Source organism: Dama dama, chromosome 7, assembly GCF_033118175.1.
Source record: "Dama dama isolate Ldn47 chromosome 7, ASM3311817v1, whole genome shotgun sequence".
NCBI classification, from domain to species: Eukaryota; Metazoa; Chordata; class Mammalia; order Artiodactyla; family Cervidae; genus Dama; species Dama dama.
The window spans coordinates 33,319,046-33,341,949 of record NC_083687.1 but is presented as its reverse complement, the minus strand read 5'-3'; the positions used below and the strand labels follow the sequence as shown (position 1 = coordinate 33,341,949).

At 42.5% G+C, this 22,904-nt stretch overlaps 5 protein-coding genes across 5 annotated transcripts; 2 read left to right on the top strand and 3 right to left on the bottom strand.

Annotated features, from left to right (window-relative positions):
• Positions 1-1,684: 1,684 nt before the first annotated feature.
• LOC133059829 (histone H4) lies at positions 1,685-2,123 on the bottom strand. Its single transcript, XM_061147425.1, has one exon. It carries the CDS (start codon positions 2,100-2,102, stop codon positions 1,791-1,793), a length of 312 nt encoding a protein of 103 aa, XP_061003408.1. The 5' UTR covers positions 2,103-2,123; the 3' UTR covers positions 1,685-1,790.
• Positions 2,124-7,575: 5,452 nt separating this feature from the next.
• Positions 7,576-17,312, bottom strand: LOC133059311 (uncharacterized). The gene is made up of 4 exons (XM_061146295.1): positions 16,902-17,312; positions 13,689-13,761; positions 8,993-9,418; positions 7,576-8,024 (listed from the first exon to the last, which is right to left on the bottom strand). The coding sequence occupies exons 1-4, from the start codon at positions 17,304-17,306 to the stop codon at positions 7,603-7,605; spliced, it is 1,326 nt and encodes a 441-aa protein (XP_061002278.1). The 5' UTR covers positions 17,307-17,312; the 3' UTR covers positions 7,576-7,602.
• LOC133059826 (histone H2B type 1-C/E/F/G/I) lies at positions 9,009-10,085 on the top strand. The gene has a single exon (XM_061147421.1). It carries the CDS (start codon positions 9,048-9,050, stop codon positions 9,426-9,428), a length of 381 nt encoding a protein of 126 aa, XP_061003404.1. The 5' UTR covers positions 9,009-9,047; the 3' UTR covers positions 9,429-10,085.
• A 1,961-nt stretch (positions 17,313-19,273) lies between the features above and the next one.
• Positions 19,274-20,201, bottom strand: LOC133059810 (histone H2A type 1). Its single transcript, XM_061147388.1, has one exon. It carries the CDS (start codon positions 20,173-20,175, stop codon positions 19,783-19,785), a length of 393 nt encoding a protein of 130 aa, XP_061003371.1. The 5' UTR covers positions 20,176-20,201; the 3' UTR covers positions 19,274-19,782.
• Positions 20,202-20,547: 346 nt separating this feature from the next.
• Positions 20,548-21,350, top strand: LOC133059827 (histone H2B type 1-C/E/F/G/I). The gene has a single exon (XM_061147422.1). The coding sequence runs from the start codon at positions 20,570-20,572 to the stop codon at positions 20,948-20,950; it is 381 nt and encodes a 126-aa protein (XP_061003405.1). The 5' UTR covers positions 20,548-20,569; the 3' UTR covers positions 20,951-21,350.
• The last annotated feature ends 1,554 nt before the right edge of the window (positions 21,351-22,904 follow it).

The following is a 22,904-nucleotide window of genomic DNA, read 5'->3' as shown; positions in this document are numbered from 1 at the left end:
CTGCTTTCATTCTTCCTCTTCTTCTCCTTCCTATTCTTCTTCTTCACTTTTTGTCAGAAATTGTAAAGAGTCTGAGATCTTACCCTACTTAGGAGATAATAAGATAACTTGTAACTTTTCCATGACTGCTGGTAGTAGACACAACACCTAGATCAGAGACCAGAGGTTTTATTATTCACAGCACAGCAGCAACAAGGTTGCATTGGTTCACCCACCAGGTCCCACAGGGGTGACCTGGAGGGGCCCAGGTGGATGCTGCATGCACAGTGTGTTTGCATCACAGCCACAGGACAGCTGGGGGGTCTGGTGGCTTAAAGTGAGTGTGGCAAGCAAACCTGCTATTTGTCTGGGGGCAATCACTACCCTATTCTTTAAGGTCCCTCAACCATGATGAGTAGCATTCTTGACACACCCAGTAAGAACAGGCAGAAACTCTCAAGGCAGATTGCCTCTTCCAATGCTGTGTTCAAAAAACTAACATTGAATATGTTCAAGCAGGGACACTGATGGTGAGAGCTTTGATTGTTAGAGCCACTTGCAGGCAAAGTAGCTATAACGGTGTGAGAAAGGTCATTTGGGAGATGGGCCCAGGAGTAGCAAGTGTTAGGCTGAGGAAAGAGCAGGGAGTGGAGAGGAGGCAGGAGATTCAGTTATTGAAGAGTGTTCAGTTCTGCAAAGGATACTAAGTATATATTGGACTCAGAGACTATAGATAAATGTGTTCTAAACGCAGAGGATGGGATTCAAGGACAAAACAGGCACCACACACTCATGAGGCACATAAAGAACTCAGCGTCTATGAGGCATCTCATATTTAAGAAACATTAAGTCGGCCAACCACTTGTCCCCTATCCATGGCATGCAGATAAAACCCACTGGTGAGTGACAACTATAGACCAAGCAAAAATACCCACGTGATCAGACCCAGCTACCTTGGACCTGCTCACTCCTCTTGTTCAACTTAACTCTGATCCTCAGAAGCCCATCATCACACGGGAAGGCTAATGAGGCAGAGAGCAAAAGATGTATGAACATTGTGCTAGGAAAAGATTCATCTAGCAGGACCTCCCACCTATCTGTTTTATCCTGAGGATGGTGTGCAACCCCATCTCTTTCCCTGTGCTTTTTGCAACATTGACTCAAAATTCTAAAACATTTTAATGACCTCTGGGAGAGCTGTGTGGTGCACTTGAAGGTGAAACTGCCAGCATAAAATTGCCATTTTGGCATGACTTGAGCTAAAAGCACTTGAAAAACAGGTGCAAAAAGGCACTCTTACCTTTCATTTTTGTCCTCAACGCACAGAATCAAACTCCAATGTACCAGAGAAAAATAGCATTATGACCAAAGATATACTTTAAGCAGAGAAATCTGCATTGTGAAATTAACCCTTCTTTTTCTAGCATTACCAACCCCAAAATTCCTTTACTGTCTTTTTCATTAGTGTAATTTAATACAGAAATAACAGCTACCATTTAACGGTGTTTGAAAGAGCCCAATTTTTTCTACTGAAAGAACCCAAACTTACCTTGACTTACCAGTTGAGGGACCGTTACTTAGTCACTAGACACCTATTGGTCCCCCGGTGGACAATTCCTTGGAAATACAGTAGGAATTAAAGTAGTAGTACCAAACACTAAAGGCCAAAAGTATTCTTTATGTATAATTTACCATCTGTATTGTATCAGGCTCACCTACAGAGCACCCAAATGCAAGCTCTTTCATAGAAAAAGTGGGTGGCCCTGAAAAGGGCCTTTAGCTTTGCTACAAGAGCCTTACAAAGCTCAAACTTAACCACCAAATCCATAGAGAGTGCGGCCCTGACGCTTGAGCGCGTAGACCACGTCCATGGCGGTGACAGTCTTGCGCTTGGCGTGCTCGGTGTAGGTGACCGCGTCCCGGATGACGTTCTCCAGAAACACCTTCAGCACCCCGCGGGTCTCCTCGTAGATAAGGCCGGAGATGCGCTTAACTCCTCCACGGCGGGCCAGACGGCGGATGGCCGGCTTTGTGATGCCCTGGATGTTGTCGCGCAAAACCTTGCGGTGGCGCTTGGCGCCCCCTTTTCCAAGGCCCTTTCCGCCTTTACCACGTCCAGACATGTTACGTAAATACTGAGCACTAACGCCGAAGGTACCTAATGCAAGGCCCTGCAGCCTATTATGTAGCGATAGTGCGGACCTTTGTGAAAACTGGAAGAGCAGAAAGGCGGGAAACTGCACTGAGTCCCCGCCCCTTCTAAAATCTAAAGTGAAACATAGGCTAGGGAGGTTTACTGGTATTTAGAAAATGGCTCAGAAGTAAAGAATCCGTCTGCAATGCGGGAAACGAGGGTTGGGTCGGTTGGAGAGATCCCCTGGAGAAGGAAATGACAACCCATTCCAGTATTCTTGCCTGGGAAATCCCATGGATAGAGGAGCCTGGCGAGCTACAGTCTATAAAGGGGCAAACAGTCCAACAAGACTGACCACGCAAACACTCCATTAATCTATCTGAATCTTAGTAGCTTTTTTCGTAAAATAGGATAAATGCTATTAATAACTGAGTTATTGTAAACAAAATAGCATCTAGTTGGCAAACAATAAAATTCCCGGACTCTTACTGAAAACAAAGTATAATAGCTAACACACATTGAAAGATTTCAAAACTTTCTAATATAATACTAGTTTGTACAGTGTGCTTTAATTTATACAAATTAAGCATATACATTTAACCAGTGAAGGATTGCAAAGGAAAAAAATGTAAATTGTCAGGGGCTAATAACCTCTTCTTGTATAGAGGACAGAGAGTGGAAGGGTGATTGTCCTTTCCTGTAGTTGGTGCATGGAATTCAAGCAAAGATATCATAAACTCCAGTGGTAGGCAAAGAAATTTACAGAAGTGCCAAAAATAAAAATGTGATCTTTCCTAGGTTTTTATATTATTTTTTTTTTAATTTTTTTTTTTTTTTTTTTTTTTTTGCTGAGCACATGGGAGCACTAAGATTTAAATGGTGCCCTTAAAATAAATAGAATGTTCAAAATAGCTTTTTTTAAATTCACACTTATGATATACCAAGCACACTGTCCTAAAGAGTATAGATTAGCTCAGCCAAGTGCTCCATCAGAAAATTTGAGATTATGAATGTCAAATTTCAGAACAATTTATTTTGAGGTAGCAGCACCAATAGCTAAAAAAAATCACACACCAACGTAAATGAACCAGATTTCAATTCAGTGGACATATCATCACTAAAACAGGCAGAAGAAAGGAAAACATTGCTGTTTAAGAAAAACAAAACAAACATATCCAAAAAAGAACATTAATTTGTTAAACAAGCCTTGAAATTCACAGGAATACACACACAGTAGCAACTCCTAAAGAATTAGCACAGTTTTTTTAACATCGTCAAATAAAATATACATTTTGAAATAACAAAATTCACAATAAGTTGCTACGATAGTATCTAGAGTTCCTCTTGAAGAAGGAATTCACAGGGCCTGGACTCCATCTGAGGCCTGTCTGTGCTGATCGTGCTCGGCCACCTCTCCAGTGGACTCTGAACTCTCTGCTTAGTGCCTGTGGGAACAATGGAAGGATAAGACCCCCTCCGGACAGGGGAACCTTGAAGATTATATCCAGGTTACTCATCACCTAAGAGAAAACAGACACCAATCACTCCTGCCTCTGGACAATATCTATCGGAATGTAACCACAGGCTTATCGTTTATTAACTGGTTGGAATGTAACCGCGGCCTTATTGATTATTAACTGTTTGAACACATAACACGTGAATGATGGGGTTATTGTGATTGTATTTACCCTTCCTTTGTAAGCCTCAAGGGATTTGGGGTGGTGGGTTTGGACACGTACACATGGGATATAAAAGATTTTCACAAATGCTGGTTGGGGTCCTTGGCTAAGAGGAGACCCTGCCTTGGGCCCGCCTTGTCCTTCTGAGTGAGTTTGTTTCCCGGAAAGCATGGCTATAACACTCTAGCCAATTTTCCCCTAATGGTGACATCTTATATAACTATATCATAATATCAGAGCCGGTAACTGTCACTGGCAAAGTACTGTTAACTAGCATAGAGGCCTTATTCAGCTCTCACAGATTTTCATATTGCCCCCGTGTGTGTGTGTGTGTTTGTGTGTGTGTGTGTGTGTGTGTGTGTGTGTGGTCTTATGCCATTTTAAACCATGCATTGGTTCAAGTAACTATCACCTCAACATTGACACAAAACTATTCTATTATTACCAGGGAACTCTTCAATGTTAGTGTTTTATAGTTACATCCACCCACATCTTCCCTGTCTTGGGGCAATCACTAATCTGTTATTCATCTCAGTATCATCACTTTGAGAATGTTATATAAACGGAATAGTACAATATATAACTTTTTAAGATTGGCTTTTTTACTGAGCATTATCCATGTAGACAGTTGCATGTATTAATGTCAATAGCTCCTCATTTTATTGCTGAGTAGGATGCTATTGTATGGGTGTCTGAGAAATAATATAACCAATGACCAGTTGAAAGATACGAACTTGTTTCTAATTTATAAATGAAGCTGTTATGAACAGTTTTCTTTCTCCCCAGCCACCCCCACCCCATTTGGTTTGCTTTTAGTGTATCCTGCATGCCACCTGAAAATTACATTTTTTTTTTAAATGGCAGAAATGCTGCTATGATGACTGGGAGGCTAACAGGCCTTTCAGTCATCACACAGAAATCACACAGCATTGTCATTATCTCTTGAAAGTTTGTTCAAGATTCAAAAACATTGCACAGAGCTATACCAACTGTTTCTGAAATCTGACTTCTGGTTTCCGTAGCTGCGGACTTGCTCCACAACAGTCTGTAATGTTTATTAATTAAACTGTTGGTGTCCAGATTCTTCGGTTCCGCCAGGGGACTAATACTTTCAATGCTATGCAGAACTATTTGCTTAGGGCCTCAAGAGCCTCCAGTGTTGCTTAATCTCCCCAGGCTAGGCGTAAACCCAGCAATAAAGCTGAGAATTCCCATTGCTAAAGTCTATAAAATCTGACAGAATCCACAAATTTTGCATTGTTCCAGGGTTTATCCTAGGATTCTGCCTTTGTTGGAAGAAAGTTGGGAGCTGTTGTCTCATCGGCTCTTTTTCTGAGAATTAATAATAAGCAATGACTGCAAACTCTGCCTTAGTGACTACATCATGTTTTTCATGCAGAGTGCAGACACATTATGTACAATCTGAGTTTTCAGTAACTTGCTGCAACAAGTTCTAAATTCCTGGTGTGCTGAACATACTTATTAGTCCGGGCCCCAGATGTGATGAACTTATGCTCTCCCCATCTGCATCACTGCTGTGCCACTCAGCTGGGGGTGCTGCTGGTAACTGAGTTCTGGAAATCCCACGGAACCAATGTTTTGGATACCAGATCTCTATTTTTAGTACAGAAAGGATGACTACATTTACCAAATGATGTATTGTTCAGCACAAAAACAAATGGATTAACAGCAAACTAGTCTTCAGTAGTACTCAGCATGGGTCCTTTAATATCAGTGTGTGTGCATGCCACTTTCCGGCTGCTCAAGGACCAGTGCTTTTCATCATATACTGCATCATCCCTGGACTTCCTGTCTCAGGGACAGGAAAATTTCAATTATTTTGCCTGATCTAATAATTCAATTACTACAAAGATAGTGAAGGGGGTGGATTTCCAGCTGAGCTATTTAAAAATCCTAAAAGATGATGCTGTTAACGTGCTGCACTCAATATGCCAGCAAATTTGGAAAATTAAGCAGTGGTTACAGGACTGGAAAAAGTCCGTTTTCATTTCAATACCAAAGAAAGGCAATGCCAAAGAATGTTCAAACTACCATGCAGTTTCGCTCATTGCCCAGCTAGCAAGTTAATGCTAAAAATCCTTCAAGCTAGGCTACTTTTACGTGAACCAAGAACTTCCAGATGTACAAGCTGGATTTAGAAAAGGCAGAGGAACCAGAGATCAAATTGCCAACATCCATTGGATCACAGAAAAAGAAGAAAAATCCCAAAGAAAATACCCACTTCTGCTTCATTGACTTCAGTAAACCCCTTTTGTCGATTACAACAAACTGAAAATCCTTAAAGAGATGGCAATACCAGACCACCTTACCTGTCTCCTGAGAAACGTGTATGCAGGACAAGAAGCAACAGTTAGAACTGGACCTGAACAACAGACTGGTTCAAAATTGGGAAAGGAGTATATCAAGGCTGTATATCGTCACCCTGCTTATCTAACTTCTGTGCAGAGTACATCATGTGAAATGCCAGGCTGAATGAAGCACAAGCTGGAATCAAGATTGCTGGGAGAAAAATCAACCTCAGATATGCAGATGATACCACTGTAATGGCAGAAAGTGAAGAGGAACCAAAGAGCCTCTTGATGAGGGTGAAAGAGGAAAGTGAAGTAGATTTCAAAGTCAACATTCAAAAAGCTAAGATCATGGCATCCAGTCTGAGCACTTCAAAGGAAATAGATGGGGAAACAACGACAGAATTTATTTTCTTGGGCTGGAAAATCACTGCCAGCACTGATTGCAGCCATGAAATTATAAAATGCTTACTCCTTGGAAGAAAAACTATGACAAACCTAAACAACTTATTAGGAAGCAGAGACATCACTTTGCCGACAAAGGTTTGTATAGTCAAAGCTATGGTTTTTCCAGCAGTCACATACAGATATAAGAATTGGACCATAAAGAAGGCTGAGCACCTGAGTCAATGCTTTTGTACTGTGGTGCTGGAGAAGACTCAAGAGTCCCTTCAACAGCAAGATTAAACCAGTCAATCCTAAAGGAAATCAGTCTTGAAAATTCACTGGAAGGACTGTTGCTGAAGCTGAAGCTCCAATACTTTGGCCACCTGATGTGAAGAACTGACTCACTGGAAAAGACCCTGATACTGGGAAAGACTGAGGACAGGACAACAGAGGATGAGATGATTGGGTGGCGTCACTGACTCAATGGACGAGTTTCAGCAAACTCTGGGAGATAGTGAAGGATAGGGAAGCCTGGAGTGCTGCACTTGATGGGATTGCAGAGTCCAACATGACAGGGACTGAAAAATACAATTAAACTGAGATGATAGATTGAGCTGGGGGTGCGGAGGGTGGGGGTTTACAAAGTCACTTAGAAATAAGACCCCAGAAGTAACCAAAGCAGGTTGTATTTATCTTCAGTATATGGAGGATCTAAGTGTCTTAGCATTTACTTTTCATAATGCATCCTCATAATGCATCCTATTATACTGGTATAAGAATATCTTCACACTATTTGCTGCTTCTAGAGGAAGAGGATCACTATCATTTTCAGAGTTTAAGAGGATCACATCACCGTTTTCGCCGTTTCTTAATTTTACGGATTGCAATGGAAGTTTCAGGTGTCAATCCCCGGTTCTTATATGGAGGAGAGGTTGCAGGCCAACTGTCCTTTCATAGGATTGGTACATGGAGCACGTGGAGTAATGCCCCGCTCCCACCTTGTTTTGCTAGGTTTCTTAGGATATTACATTTGTGATACAGTTCTTCCAAGTGAAATAGTAGGTGGCTCTGAAAAGAGCCTTTGGGTTTGATATTTGCACCTGGTAGCGACAATTTATGCCCTCTCCCCGCGGATGCGGCGGGCGAGCTGAATGTCCTTGGGCATGATGGTGACGCGCTTGGCGTGGATGGCACACAGGTTGGTGTCCTCAAAGAGCCCCACCAGGTAGGCCTCGCACGCCTCCTGCAGCGCCATCACGGCCGAGCTCTGGAAGCGCAGGTCGGTCTTAAAGTCCTGCGCGATCTCGCGCACCAGCCGCTGGAACGGCAGCTTGCGGATCAGCAACTCGGTGGACTTCTGGTAGCGGCGGATCTCGCGCAGAGCTACCGTGCCAGGCCGGTAGCGATGTGGCTTTTTCACTCCGCCAGTAGCCGGCGCGCTCTTGCGAGCAGCCTTGGTAGCGAGCTGCTTGCGCGGCGCCTTACCTCCGGTGGACTTGCGAGCAGTCTGCTTAGTACGAGCCATCACGAAGGCTTAGAATCACTGTTGCAACGCAAACACCGCTCTTCTTGCTCTTATTTATAAAGGCGAAGTCATCCTGATTGGTCCGAATCTTCAAATTTCGCGCGGTGAAAAGAAGCAACTGGATACGCCTTGTGATTGGCTACCAGTTCTCACTTTGGAAAGCCTTGATCTTTTGAAGTCTGTCCTGTATTTTCTCTGTAAATTCTCCATCTATTCATCCTGTATCTTACATGCCTTATATTTACCTTAATTGGTTTTAATCCCCTTGCTCAAAATTAAGTTTGGGAGGAGACAAAAAAGAAAGTTCAACAGATCTGAGCCCTTTCAAAAACTCCTTTTTTGAATGTTATTGAACTAGTGCAGCTTCGACATTTATCAGAGGTTCTAATTTTGAATAAATGTTTTATTTTTCCAATGAAAGTATCGTATTACAGAACTTCCAGCCCTTCAACAAACATTGCCATAACTTTCAGACACTCTGTTCCTAGGAAACATGAAAATACTACCGCTGTTGAAATGTGACGATGCTGGATCTTGGTAAATCTTAAATGTTTGATCAAGCCAAACTGGAAATGCCAATGGCTTAATTTATAAAACGTTTCAGCATTCAGGAAAATTTTATGCTCTCTTTCCTACAATTACTAACTCGGTAACTTAATTTTGGCCGAAAACTAGAATCATAAATTTATATTGAGTTTTTGTCTCTTTAGGTCCACATCGAGGAAGAAACAAGGCTCACAAGTAAATATTTATGTACAAAACATTAATCGTTTGCACTGTTTTGAAAACGGAAACTTGTTTTTCTTAGCTGGTGGCGGAGGATATCCAGGGTTCATTCCAGTTAAACAGCCAATCAAGAAACAGAATCGAAATCGCCTTATTTGCATACACCATTTCTACTGGCTAAATTGATCCAATCAGCTATTGCGATTGGTTAAGCATCTATTTGCATAGAAGCCCTACAAAAATAGGCCGGCACCATGAGCTGCATTCTTTCGGTTTTCTTTGTCATTTTGGTCTGACGTTTTTCCATCATGCCTGAACCGGCTAAATCTGCTCCTGCTCCCAAGAAGGGGTCTAAGAAGGCGGTGACCAAGGCGCAGAAGAAGGACGGTAAGAAGCGCAAGCGCAGCCGCAAGGAGAGCTACTCCGTGTACGTGTACAAGGTGCTGAAACAGGTCCACCCGGACACCGGCATCTCGTCCAAGGCCATGGGCATCATGAACTCGTTTGTGAACGACATCTTCGAGCGCATCGCGGGCGAGGCATCGCGTCTGGCGCATTACAACAAGCGCTCGACCATCACATCCAGGGAGATCCAGACGGCCGTGCGCCTGCTGCTGCCTGGGGAGCTGGCCAAACACGCGGTGTCCGAGGGCACCAAGGCGGTCACCAAGTACACCAGCTCCAAGTAAATTGTTTCTAGGAGTTGTCAAACCCAAAGGCTCTTTTCAGAGCCACTCAACTTTTCCCAAAGGGCTCTAATGCTGGATATTGTTGTAATCTCTAGGGGAAAAGTAACTGAAAAACAGGCTATGTTAGGAATTTGTGATGTTTAATTTTTAAGGAAGTTTTCTCCTTTTAGTAATTCTCATAACTGAGTAACTTGATCAGCTTAAAAGAAATGGGCTATTTCAATACGGAAGTGCGGACCATTTCTAACTAGTATAAACTATAAGCCTTCGGAGGTTGAAGTACGACAGCTACTAACCTTTTTTCTGAGCAATTAGCAACTTTATTTGCCTGTTTACCTTGTAGTTAGATGTGGCCTCTAGTTGAATTCCTAACAATGGGAGCAAACTTAAATTTCCGGGCCTGGGGCATAATAGCCTCCCAGTAAGGCTTTACATGCTCTATCTCTTCCCAGGGCAAAAGTATTTTAGAAACAACAGGCCCAAACTAACGCTAACCCCCATGTAACCAGACTAAGACTTTAGTACAACTTTGGCTTCCCTAGAAATGGAATCTTTACCGTTCAACCAGAAATGGTCTAATCACCAGTTAGATAATCAGACTAACAGACCCCTGTCATTCCCTAAAGCAGCAGTCTCCACCCTTTTTGGCGCCAGGGACCCATATTGGGTGGGGTAATTGTTTGCGGATAATTCAAGCCCATTACTTTTTTTTTCTGGATGCTGTGTGCTCAACTTCTTTGGATTGCTTATTTTTTTCTTTTTTAAAAAATTATTTTAACTGGGGCCTACTCTACAATACTGTAGTGGTTTTTGCCATACATACATTGACATGAATCAGCCAGGGGTATACATGTGTCCCCCATTCCGAACCCCCACTTCCACCTCCCTCCCCATCCCAGCCCTCAGGGTCCTCCCAGTGCACTGGCCCTGAGCGCCCTGTCTCATGCACCAAACCTGGACTGGCCATCTATTTCACATATGGTAATATATATGCTTCAGTGCTGTTCTCGCAAATCATGCCACTCTCGCCTTCTCCCACAGAGTCCAAAAGTCTGTTCTTTGTGTCTCGTTTGCTATCTCACATGTAGGGTCATCGTTACCATCTTTCTAAATTCCATATATATGTGTTAATATACTGTATTGGTGTTTTTCTTTCTGACTTACTTCACTCTGTATAATAGGCTCCAGTTTCATCCACCTCATTAGAACCGATTCAAGAGCATTCTTGTTAATAGCTGAGTAATATTTCATTGTGTATATGTAGCACGGCTTTCTTATCCATTCGTCTGCCGATGGACAGCTAGGTAGCTCCCACATCCTAAGCTATTGTAAACAGTTCAAGCACATTACATTTAGTGTGCACTTTATTTCTATTATTATTACATTAGTTCCACCTCAGATCATCAGGCATTAGATTCTGGAGGTTGGAGTCCCCTACACTAAAGGATGGCATCCTTGCAATAATCAACCCACTTTTCTTCCTAGTATAATTTCCCTGTTCCTCCTCCCTTCTGCCTAGAAAAACCTTTCATTTCATACAGCTCCTCGGAGTTCCTTTCTGTCTGCTAGATTGGCAGCTGCCAGATTCATGAATCACTGAATAAAGCCAATAACATTTTTAACATGTAGTCCGTGGAATTCTATTTTTAACATGTGAAAGCAATGTGTTTAAGATAATTGAGATACAAAGATAAAAGGACACGGGGCTGGGGGCATCATCCCTGGCGGGCCAACGGTTAAGGTTCCATTGATTCCACTGAAGGGGGCACAGGTTCTATCCCTGGTCAAGGAGTTAAAAATCCTATGGCCAGGACAAAAAAAGGCACATGGGCTCCAGAATCACTGCTTGGAACAAAGAGTTGCCCGCTGATCTAGACTACCCTTTTGGATCTCACAAAAGCAGAGAATAAACTTGCAATAAGCCTTTAAGGTTATCAGTTAAAAATAAAGAGATAAACCGAAAGTTGAGAATTATGTTTTATTCAGCAGGTATACCAAGGACTGAAACCCATGAGACAGCCTCTCGGAAAGCTGTAAGGGACTAGTCTGAAGATGTAAGGAAGAACCAGGATATATAGGAGTTGGTGGTGGGAAGAGGTAAGCAGGTACTTGAAATATCAAAAAATTACTATTAAAGAAAACAGACATTTCAAGCTAGTGAATTTTGCATACTTTTCTATGTCTGAGAAGATCCAAGAGTCTGGGTTCATTGAAATCATTCCTTTGATATGTAAGTTAACTACTTAGGGCCAGTATCCAATTTTTCTTCATCCTGAATCCACTCGGTGCACAGTTGTGGGGATGGCGTGGCAGTTTCAGAGGCTTAAGGCTAGATGGCTGCCACATCCTTTGTTTACTGATACAGCAAGTGACATTCTTCATCTACAAAGTTTGGAAATTTACCTTAATATTCCACCATGATAATCTCTATTTTCTAAAAAGTTCAGTCACTTGTTTCTGGATCTCAAACCTTGTAGAACCAGATGGCTAGCAACATTCTTTAGTTGGCAAAGGATAGAAGAAATTTTCTTCCAAGACAATTTCATAGTTATTTGGCAAAACCTGAACAGCACCAGTTTCCTGTCCTTCCTTGAACACTACTTCTAAAAAATGAGTGTAATTAACAGCCTACACACCCTAGTGAAAGTCTCTGCATTTAAACTGCAGTCTCTCCCAATAGGAAGGGTTCAGAAGATATGTGATCTCTTGGTTCAATGCCGAGGTTCAGCTATAGCTTAGATCAGCACTTGATAAAAATGTCATTTTTATCATAAATAAATAAAATTTAATTGTTTTATCTCAAAAAATCATGGGTTTGGCTATCAATTCACCACCATTTTGAAGGTTTTCGTATGGAGTTCTATTAGCCATCAGCCAAAAGATGAACAGTTTTATTTATATTTGGAGACTCATTAGTAATTATCCAATATAATCTTAGAAAATGTACCTATCACAGTGTATAAAGCCTTTTTAGAAATATTACATTTGAATTCTTTTTGCTGAAAAGTAAAACGATGGTAGTGATTATTTGGAACCTCAAAATATCTTACTTTTGGGACTTCCCTGGTTGTCTAGTGGCTAAGACTCCATGCTCCCAATGCAGGGGGCTCAGGTTTCATCTCTGGCTGAGGAACTAGATATTTCTGCTGATAATAAAAACCTCTCATGCTGAAACCTAAAAAAAAAAAAAAATTCATTTTGGTTAAATTCCTTTTTTTTAATTTTACTTCTCATTTTAAATAAATTATCACAGAATTAATACTGCTCCTAATGACTGGTATTCTTGAACTGGCTGGCAGTCGTCTCCCTGGGGTTAGCACTCATCTGTTTCTGCTCTGGCCTCAGTTTATTTTCTGTGTTGGGGCCAGTGTGAGGAAAGCAGGAGAGATTCCATTTTGTAGCCTGTCATCTGTTTTAAAGACTGGGTATGAACTGGGCCCTGAACCCTGCCCAAGAGTGAGAAAACCATTGCTAGTTAAAACCAGGTCTTCTGGAGATTTCCCTCCCTACAGATGACAAATGGAGATTGTAGTTGAGGTCAGGCTGCCCCTGTTAGATTAACCATAGAGACATGCCCCCTGATGTATAATCATTGTTCCGCCGCTTTAACCTTAATTGTTTGTTCTCCTAGCACTTACTTGTAAAACTCAATCATATACAAGAGAGAGGTTGCTAACATATAACCAGTCACATGGTGGGGGGTATAAAACTAGACCTCTCAAAAGCATCAGGGTCCTTCTTGGGAACTGATTCCCCATGGACCCGCTGGCATAATAAACTGTACTCCACTGTCTTGAGTGTCCTCCAAAGCGTGTGTTTGATGACTCCAGATTCCACAACATCTGAATTGAATGTATTCAGGAAACTGGAGTAAGACTTTTGGGAGGGAAAAACATATAAACTCACTGATGAGCTATCCAGAAACTCCAGCTTTTGAGAGAAGAAGAGAAAGTTGGTTCTCTCTGGTTGGCTATCAGACCTGTGGCCATCATTCCAAGTAATGCTCCCAATATGGGACCTTCACAGTCATTGTTTCCTTTGTGAGGAATGATCTTTCTACAGAAGTACGAAGATCCCACTCCCTTCCAGATTTCATGCCACTGGCTTTCATGTCTCATCTCAGTTGTGAAGTCTTCCCCACTTAGCCTATTTAAAATGGTAACTGTCCACGACCCATCTCCCACTCTATGACAGTCCTTAATCCCCTTGGACTCTTTATGTTTTCTTAATCCTCTTGACCTGCCAGAATACTGTGTTTACCTTTGTTCATTTTCTGTCGGTGAGCTCCACGCAGAAGGATCTCTGCCATGTTATGCACTGTTCTTTCCAGCACCTAGAACATTGTTGAGCACATAGTAATTACTCAAAAAGGTTTTCATGAATGGATGGATGAGGTAAAAGGAAAATATGCATGTAACACAAAATGCCCTCCATTCTCTAGCCCCAGAGATAAAATCCATGACAGATTTAACAAAATGAACCACTATAGAAGGTATTCTCCCTCACTATACTGTTTCTTCAATGTAGTATTTGAGCTAACAATGGGACCCCCAACCCACAGAGTTATTGTGAGGATTAAATTAAGTAATCCATGCAGAAACTCAGACTTTGACTTTATAAAGTCATGAATCTTTTACCAGCTGGACAGCTCCAAAGGTCATTATTGTTAGCATCTCTTTTTTGCAATTGACATAACAAGAGTGCCATATGGAGCACAGCTTGGATTCAGCCAGATCTGCTACTGACTGAAGGACCCAGTGAAATAAAGCTGGAGAGCTCACCATTTTCCCTTATACAGAAACTCTTTGCCTGGTTCTGAAAGACATTTGAATTCACAACCCAAATAAATCCAGTTTGGTACCTGAGAGCAAACAATTTGCCTGTGGTCATAAAACTAGTAAATTGAAGTATTATGCTATGAGTCAACTTTAACTCCAAAGGTTTATATTTTATGAATAATTTTCTCTTTTCTCCCTAACTATAAATCTCCCAGATCAGCCTCTATTTTCAAGGTCTGACTAGCACCAAATGAAGAAAGCTGGGCTTTGATTTTTGTGCTGGAGCACAGTTGAGCCAACGAAGAACCACTCCAGTATTCTTGCCTGGAGAATCCCATAGAGGAGCCTGGCAGGCCACAGTCCGCGGGATCGCAAAAGAGCTAAACAGGACTGACTGAGCACATATGCAATAAGAATAAAGCAGAACCTGATTAAATGAGAGAAAAGGACACAAAAACTCCTGTGTTCAGCTTCTCTCAAGTTCTTCCATTTCACTCAGAGCAAATGCTAAATTCTTTACAGTGGTATACAAGCCCCTACAGGATCATGCTTCCTTTCATTTCTCTGCTTTTTAATCTTCTCCTGCAGTGCCCAGCCCTTTCCACATAGCCACCCTAGCTCTTCAGCATTTCCTCCTCCTTTTTCCCCCAGCTTGCTTCTTCACCTTTCAAAGCTTTGCTGAGATAACTAGCTTCTTAGTGCCATCTTCATTGGTCACCTTATCTAAATGTCAGCTCTCCATAAGAATCCTTATTCTTGCTTTATTGTACTCATTCTCACCATCTAAGATATTACATATGATACTTGTTTATCTGATTTATTGTTTATCCCAGAGTCAAATATAAATCCCATAAGAGCCCAGAATTTTGTCTGTTTGGGTCTCATCTGAGTATATTCCCAATGCACAGAACAGCATCTGGTACTGTTTATTATATATGTGGAATGAATTAAAAATCTATCAATCTTAGATGTTGTTTGTTGAGAGAGTTCTCATGCTGTCACAATTAGGTTTTAAAATGGTAGATGTATATTAAAATGTTAACAGAGGAAATGATATAATTTCCTCAACAGTCTTCAAGGCAACAATCAAGGTAGAAGGGGTATAGATAAAACATATTTGCCCAGTGTTGGTGATGTTAAAGATGGGTAAACTTATATCTCTACTTCCAGATGTTCTCAAACATTGCATAATAAAAAAAAATTGAGAATGAAAATTATATGGGCAAGGGGAGATAAATTGACAAATAAATTCTTAAAAGACTATACAGAAGTCTTTAAAAGACCATCGGAAAGGCCAAATAGGACGTTGTGCTGATCTGTATAGGAAAGACCCAATGTGAAGACGAAGTCAGACAAGACTAGCAGCTAAGCACAGCACACAACACAAATCCAGGGTAATACTCCTTGTAATATCCCTTAAAACCTGGTAATGTCAACTGCTGAAAGCAGCTCCATTTCTCAATATGCTGTTGGCTGTGAAAGTTGCTTGGTCTTGTCCGACCCTGCAATTCCATGGACAGTCCATGGAATTCTCCAGGCCAGAATACTGGAGTGGGGAGACTTTCTCTACTCCAGGGGATCTTCCCAACCCAGGGATCAAACCCAGGTCTCCCACAACGTGGGCAGATTCTTTACCAGCTGAGCCACAAGGGAAGCCCATTTTTCAGTATAGACTCACATTCTCAATATAGACTCTTAGGTGTTATGTGCCATTGAGAGAAATTTCAATTTATATAAATAAATGTACTTTGCAAATGCTTACTCCTGGTAAGAGTTCACAGTATGCTTTTCTTGAAGAGACCAAAAATACCATCCCTCACCCCACTCCAGGTGTACTTTATTTTTTTTAAACATGACTGACAAATAGACTTCTGAAACTAGCATTCATAAATCACCTGCAGTGAACTTCGTACAATGTAGACTGTGATTCAGTAGACGTGAGTGGGGTCCAAAAATCTACCATTTCCAGCAAATTTCCAAATGACGCTCATGCTGCTGGTCGCAGACACTTTATGAGTGGTGAAATTGTAGTCAGCACGGCTCTGCCTTGATTGACTACTGCCACCAATAAGCTTATCAGAAATACTGATTGGGTGCTATTTTTTTATATAAGTCGCTGTCAACAAAACAATGCCCTCACTGCTCTCTGTGTAAAACGACCTTTTATAGGGAAGTCAAAACTGTCTCACTTTGAATCTGTCTGTGATTGGAACTGAGCAAACTGAGGTTTCAGAAACAGGCAGCAAAAACAAATGCTCTAGTTTCTCAATTGTCAATACCCAAATATGTGAATATAGCTCTAAAGCCCACAATCACCTCCACCCAAATTCAGCATTGTTTTCTATGTGCTCAAATAACCCAACGTGACACTAACACCACGCAAATTACTGCCCTTTCCAAACTACATAAGCACGACTTAGTTTCACGTTTAATAACCCCCCAGTCCACCTGCAAAAGGTACTTATATTACACTTCCTGAGACAGAAAACCAACTTCGAGCAACTTTTGCACACTGCCAATCAACAGTATACAAAGCCAGCCAGAGGGAGGGTTTAAAGCTGCAACCGACTAGATACTTTTGTATGTTTTAAGATATCCCTTAGAAGATTTAAGTGACAGCTCTTTTAAAGAAATTGTGGGTGGCTCTTAGAAGAGCCTTTTTCGTTGGAGTGAGGCAGTTGTGGAAGCTTTATGCCCTCTCCCCACGGATGCGGCGGGCGAGCTGAATGTCCTTGGGCATGATGGTGACGCGCTTGGCGTGGATGGCACACAGGTTGGTGTCCTCAAAGAGCCCCACCAGGTAGGCCTCGCACGCCTCCTGCAGCGCCATCACGGCCGAGCTCTGGAAGCGCAGGTCGGTCTTGAAGTCCTGCGCGATCTCGCGCACCAGCCGCTGGAACGGCAGCTTGCGGATCAGCAGCTCGGTGGACTTCTGGTAGCGGCGGATCTCGCGCAGAGCCACGGTGCCGGGCCGGTAGCGGTGCGGCTTCTTCACGCCGCCGGTAGCCGGAGCGCTCTTGCGGGCCGCCTTAGTAGCCAGCTGCTTGCGCGGCGCCTTGCCACCGGTGGACTTGCGGGCTGTCTGCTTAGTACGAGCCATGGCGATACAAACGGAAAATGACTAAACAGACAGCCAGAAAGATTGGGTTTATATACACTCAGAAACAGTCTGATTGGTCTTACTCTAGTTCAAAACTCCCGCAAAACAAATGCATTGGCTAGAGAGTCACTGAAGTGATTGGTCAATTTCTAAAGATTCTGATTGGATGAATTAGTTCACTTTTCAATCCTCCTTTTTGTTGAAGCCTGCTATCCAAAGGAGCTGATATTCTAGATCTAAATTCAGGGCTTCTCAAACTGTAACTAAGGAACTACTTGGACATCGTGAAAGATGCCTGTTCTGATTCAGATCTATGTAATGGGGCTGAAATTCCGAGGATCAAGCTTTAGAAACAGGTTTACTTGTATTCTCTTTTTTTCTCAATGGTTAATTTTTCTGTTCTGAATTTAGATTGCCCTGGACATTCACTTCCTAGCTCTACTAGTAAATCACAGGGAAAGCGACAGGCCACAGATGAGCAGCAAACAAAAATACAAAGAAAAAAAAAAAATCATTTACTTTCCCGCGGTGGCCAAATGGGATTTATGCTTCAGTTTGTTATAGCAAAAATTAGTAGCCTCCATTTTAGGCTCTATTCTTAGAGCCCACTCTGACAGATGGTTTTCTTTCTTGCGTAACCGCACTTTGATTACTTTATGGTTAAAATGTACTATGGACTTGGTGTTTACTTCTCCGAGAAAACGCCCTTTTGTGAGCATATTTCATTTCAGAAAGTATCGGTACAACAAGCTCAAGGACCACCAGAGACAACCACCCGGGCCTAACTTAACCAGCGTTGCTAATTTTGAAATTTCCCTAAAGTGAAAAAGAGCACAAACTTGCATCCTTACCGACGGCCCTATTTCCCACTCCTAGACTGTATAAGTTTTCCAGTAGTCATGTATGGACGTGAGTTGGACTATTAAGAAAGCTGAGCGCCGAAGAATTGATGCTTTTGAACTGTGGTGTTGAAGATCCAACCAGTCCATGCTAAAGATCAGTCCTGGGTGTTCATTGGAAGAGCTGATGCTGAAGCTGAAACTCCAATACTTTGGCCACCTGATTCGAAGAGCTGACTCATTTTTAAAGACCCTGATACTGGGGAAGACTGAGGACAGGAGAAAGGGACGACAGAGGATGAGATAGTTGGGTGACATCACCGACTCAATGGACATGAGTTTGGGTAGGCTCCGGGAGTTGGTGATAGACAAGGAGGCCTGGGGTGCTGCAGTTCATGGGATCGCAGAGTGGGAAAGACTGTATGACTGAACCGGACGGAGACCGTGTAAGATTTCTTCCTACTGTATCTCAAGGGAGAGAAGAGTCAAAGCAATAAAAGCATCAGTCGGCACCTTACCAGAGGGAAGAAAACAGCTCCTTTTAAATCGAAATACATTTGACTGTTTAGATCTCCCCTGTAGAAGAATTATAAGAGTTTGGAAGCACTGATTACCTCTACATTGATACTCCTCTTCTGTAACGTAAAATAGTCCCGTATAAAGCATTTTGGCAATGTTACACTTTAAATGGCAAGCACTGTATTACAACTCCTGTTTTTATGTGGATTTTACACTAAAAAATTCAAGTAACATTTTCTTACTTGCAACGGACATCTCCGAGGAAAATGTAAACTTTTGCTTTATGATATTTCTTTTGTATAATGTTAGACATGGAATAATTTTAGATCAAGAATTTCTTTGAGTTGAGTAAAATGAAGGAAAACATGCACACAGATACATGTGTGGGTGTGTTCCTCCTCTTCCACACTGTTTTCTAAATCTTGGCTTACTTATATAACCTGTTCATACTTGTGTGTGGTGTGGTGGGAGTTGTGTGTTGATTTTCAGTCAGCCTGGCTGCAGGCTCCTCAAAGGTACAGTATCTTTTCTGTCATTGTGCTCTCTTCAAGGCCAGTTTGTTGGAGTGCTTTGGTAGGATTCTCATAAATGGTGATCTATAAAATATGGCATTTTTTCTAATAAAAAATTCAATTCAAAAAAAAAAAAGCTATCATTTTCTACTTCACCCTATCGCCAGGTTTCCATTCGGCACCAGTGAACAGTAATTGATTTGAAAAGCCCGCGCTGATCCCAGCGGTCCTTTCGTCTTGCTGTTTCAAAACACGTAGCCCGACATTCCAGACCACTACCCGCATTTTTTGGCGCCATACAAATGTTTCCTTTTTCTCTGGGGAAACAGCCACTCCATCTTTTGTGAACGTTACCCTTGCTCTTCAAACTACCCACTTTCCCGTATAAATTTATTTCCCTGAATCACATTTGGAGCAGTCCCGTCAGGAAGAAAAGATAACTTCGGGTAAACATGCCGTAGTATCTATCCGATAGCTTTAATCTAAGTATTATAACGCGAAGACCAGAATACTGTTTACGAGCTCTTTTAAATGTGAAAATGTGGATGGCTCTTAAAAGAGCCTTTGGGTAAAAGATTGTAGCGACACACCGAGATCTAAGCAGGTTCACTTGCCCTTGGCCTTATGGTGGCTCTCGGTCTTCTTGGGCAGCAACACCGCCTGGATGTTGGGCAAGACGCCGCCCTGAGCGATGGTGACTTTGCCCAGCAGCTTGTTGAGCTCCTCGTCGTTTCGGATAGCCAGCTGCAGGTGGCGCGGGATGATGCGGGTCTTCTTGTTGTCCCGGGCCGCGTTGCCCGCCAGCTCCAGGATCTCGGCCGTCAGGTACTCCAGCACCGCCGCCAGGTACACCGGGGCCCCGGCCCCGACTCGCTCGGCGTAGTTGCCTTTCCGAAGCAGCCGGTGCACTCGGCCCACGGGGAATTGGAGCCCGGCCCGTGAGGAGCGGGTTTTCGCCTTAGCGCGTGCTTTGCCACCCTGTTTTCCACGACCAGACATAATGACACAACAGAAACAAGCGGAGACCCAGAAAAATGGACCCCTGAGGCACAAGAAGCTAGGTTATTATACTCTCCGGCGGTTTGGTAAAACAGCCTATGCGATTGGCCAAACACAAACTTAAGCCAATCAAAAGCCAGATCTGAAACAACGCCGCTGCTAATTTACATAGGGAGTTTGTAGTGAAAAGGTCAAATTATGTAACGGTGAGCTAAGGGAAGAGCCAATAAGAGTTTGAAGTAAAGAGCCTATCAGAAGTTAGGATGAGATGAAAAGCCCAATCATAAATTGTAATTCTGCCATCCCTCATTTGCATACAGGCCAAACAAATACTAAGATCATTTGCTTGTGGGCGCATTTTGTGTTCTCTTCTTGGTCCTGGGTGTGTTTTGAGATGCCTGAGCCAGCCAAGTCCGCTCCTGCCCCTAAAAAGGGGTCTAAGAAGGCGGTTACCAAGGCGCAGAAGAAAGACGGCAAGAAGCGCAAACGCAGCCGCAAGGAGAGCTACTCCGTGTACGTGTACAAGGTGCTGAAGCAGGTCCACCCGGACACCGGCATCTCGTCCAAGGCCATGGGCATCATGAACTCGTTTGTGAACGACATCTTCGAGCGCATCGCGGGCGAGGCGTCGCGTCTGGCGCATTACAACAAGCGCTCGACCATCACATCCAGGGAGATCCAGACGGCCGTGCGCCTGCTGCTGCCCGGGGAGCTGGCCAAACACGCGGTGTCCGAGGGCACCAAGGCCGTCACCAAGTACACCAGCTCCAAGTAAATTTCGTCATGTGAAACAACGCAAATAATTCAAGGCTCTTTTAAGAGCCACCCACGTTGTCTCAAAGGATCTGTAACTCTTCAGACTGTATTAAAACGGCTAGGTCAAGCAGTGAGAAAGGTAATATACAACCATCAGGGTAAAGGTTTTTTACCATTGTGGTGTGAGGAAAAATTAGGTCTATTCCCCAAACACTAATACCAAAGAAGCTAATTTTGAGCAGCACTAAGCCTGACCGCAACAGTTTTAATTTGCTACATATTAGCCACGTGTCTTTGTAAACCTCTGTTAATAGAAAGGATGTCAGTTATTCTTAGCTGGCTATTTTTAAGAAGCGGCAAAATCTCTTAATACTTAGTATAAAACTTGGTGTTTCCTAAGACATTTACATTTATAAAGTAAATAATCCATTTGTAAGCGTGTTTTCCCTTGCTTTACAAGGAAGAAAATGTCCTAATGTCTAGAATATCTTTTTTTATGGAAAACGACACTACTTAAATCTGCATAACAGTGTTACCAATGTTTACATTGCTTTTCCTGGTTACCTCTGAAAACAACTGACTATCCATTCCCATCATGTTTTTTTTTTAATCTGAAGATGGTATTTTTAAGGTGACTCAGCCATTTTGTAGTCTTCTGTTTTACTGGGGATCTCCAGTGTACAGAGGAGGTAATACAAATTAGGTATTTCGGTTTGTCTTCCCCCTGTTAATATATCTTCTATCAATTAGACCAACCAAAGAATATGGACAGAAAGAAGGGGGAATTTTTCTCCCTATATCTACACAGACTTTTGTGAACATTAAATGTTACTACATTTTGTCATGGTGCTTGTGAAGGAAATTCCCTAAAGCCTACATATAATTAAAGCATTCATTTCTTACTGTCCAAGGTTAATTGTAATTACAGTTCTAAAAAAATGTATTCTGGAAAGCAAATATGTATATTTAAGAAATAGATAAGCATGGTTTAAGGGGAAATCCCCCAGCATATTTAGCCTCTTTGAACGCTAAATTTGGACATGGTACTTAAACCCTTTCCTTACCTCTAAAATGGAAATAAGAATTAACAACTACTATGTGATATGGCTGGAGTGATCAATAAAAGGGCCCTTAGGGTGGTGCTGGCACAGAGTCCTCTAAAATATTAGCTGTTGCTAAAGCAGCTAGTTGCAGTTCTGGGAAGTTGCCCTCGGGTCTGCCCACTTTAGAATCTCAGAATCCTGAGGCCTTGAACAAGGCAGTGGGCTGGAAAGACTACTAGCATTTAACACCAGTTAGGATTCCTTGTCTGGCACTGTGAACAACACAAACCGCCTTGACAGCCCTGCCCCTGTTGAAAAAAATTATTCTTTTCCCTGAACTGTTTTGAGGACAACTTAGTGCCTGTGACTCTAAGTCTTCCCTGCTTTTGATGGCCATTTCAAGCAACATATGTGTCATTTTCCAGGGATTTTTCTCCTGCCTCGCTAGGATTAGAGGTATCTTTTTAATAGTCAGATGTGTTGGGTTCCAAGGCCATAAGCAAACTACTCACCTCCATTTGCCTCTCAAACTTGGTCTCTTTTTTCTCCACACCCCCTTGGCCTCCCTCTGCTCACCAGATAACTTCCTTGCTACCTCCAGGCTTTGCTACTTAGTCCTCCTTCCATTTGGAACTTCACTTTCTTCACTTTCTCAATCTCTTTTCCCCAAACATCACTTACAAGTAAAGCCTTCTGGTGGTGCTGGTTTAATCCCTGCATCGTGTCTGACTCTTGTGATCCCATGGACTGTAACCCACCACGATCCTCTATCCACAGGATTTCCCAGACAAGAATACTGGAGGGGGTTGCCATTTCCTTCTCCAAGGGATCTTCCTGACCCAGGGATCAAACCCGCATCTTCTGAATTAGAGTTAGATTTTTCCCCCAAATCTTCCTATGTCATTTAAAGTACCATCTCCTTCCTCTACA

Excerpts from the sequence above, each read along its gene's own strand:
- LOC133059829 (XM_061147425.1), bottom strand. The coding sequence starts at position 2,102 with ATGTCTGGACGTGGTAAAGGCGGAAAGGGCCTTGGAAAAGGGGGCGCC.
- LOC133059826 (XM_061147421.1), top strand. The coding sequence starts at position 9,048 with ATGCCTGAACCGGCTAAATCTGCTCCTGCTCCCAAGAAGGGGTCTAAG.
- LOC133059311 (XM_061146295.1), bottom strand. The coding sequence starts at position 17,306 with ATGGCTCGTACTAAGCAGACAGCCCGCAAGTCCACCGGTGGCAAGGCG. Across the intron at positions 9,419-13,688 it reads CCGACAGAAAATGAACAAAG|CTGGTGTACTTGGTGACCGC; the intron begins GTAAACACAGTA and ends ATTTACTTGGAG. Across the intron at positions 8,025-8,992 it reads CCGAAAGAATGCAGCTCATG|AAGCCTTCGTGATGGCTCGT; the intron begins GTGCCGGCCTAT and ends AACAGTGATTCT.
- LOC133059810 (XM_061147388.1), bottom strand. The coding sequence starts at position 20,175 with ATGTCTGGTCGTGGAAAACAGGGTGGCAAAGCACGCGCTAAGGCGAAA.
- LOC133059827 (XM_061147422.1), top strand. The coding sequence starts at position 20,570 with ATGCCTGAGCCAGCCAAGTCCGCTCCTGCCCCTAAAAAGGGGTCTAAG.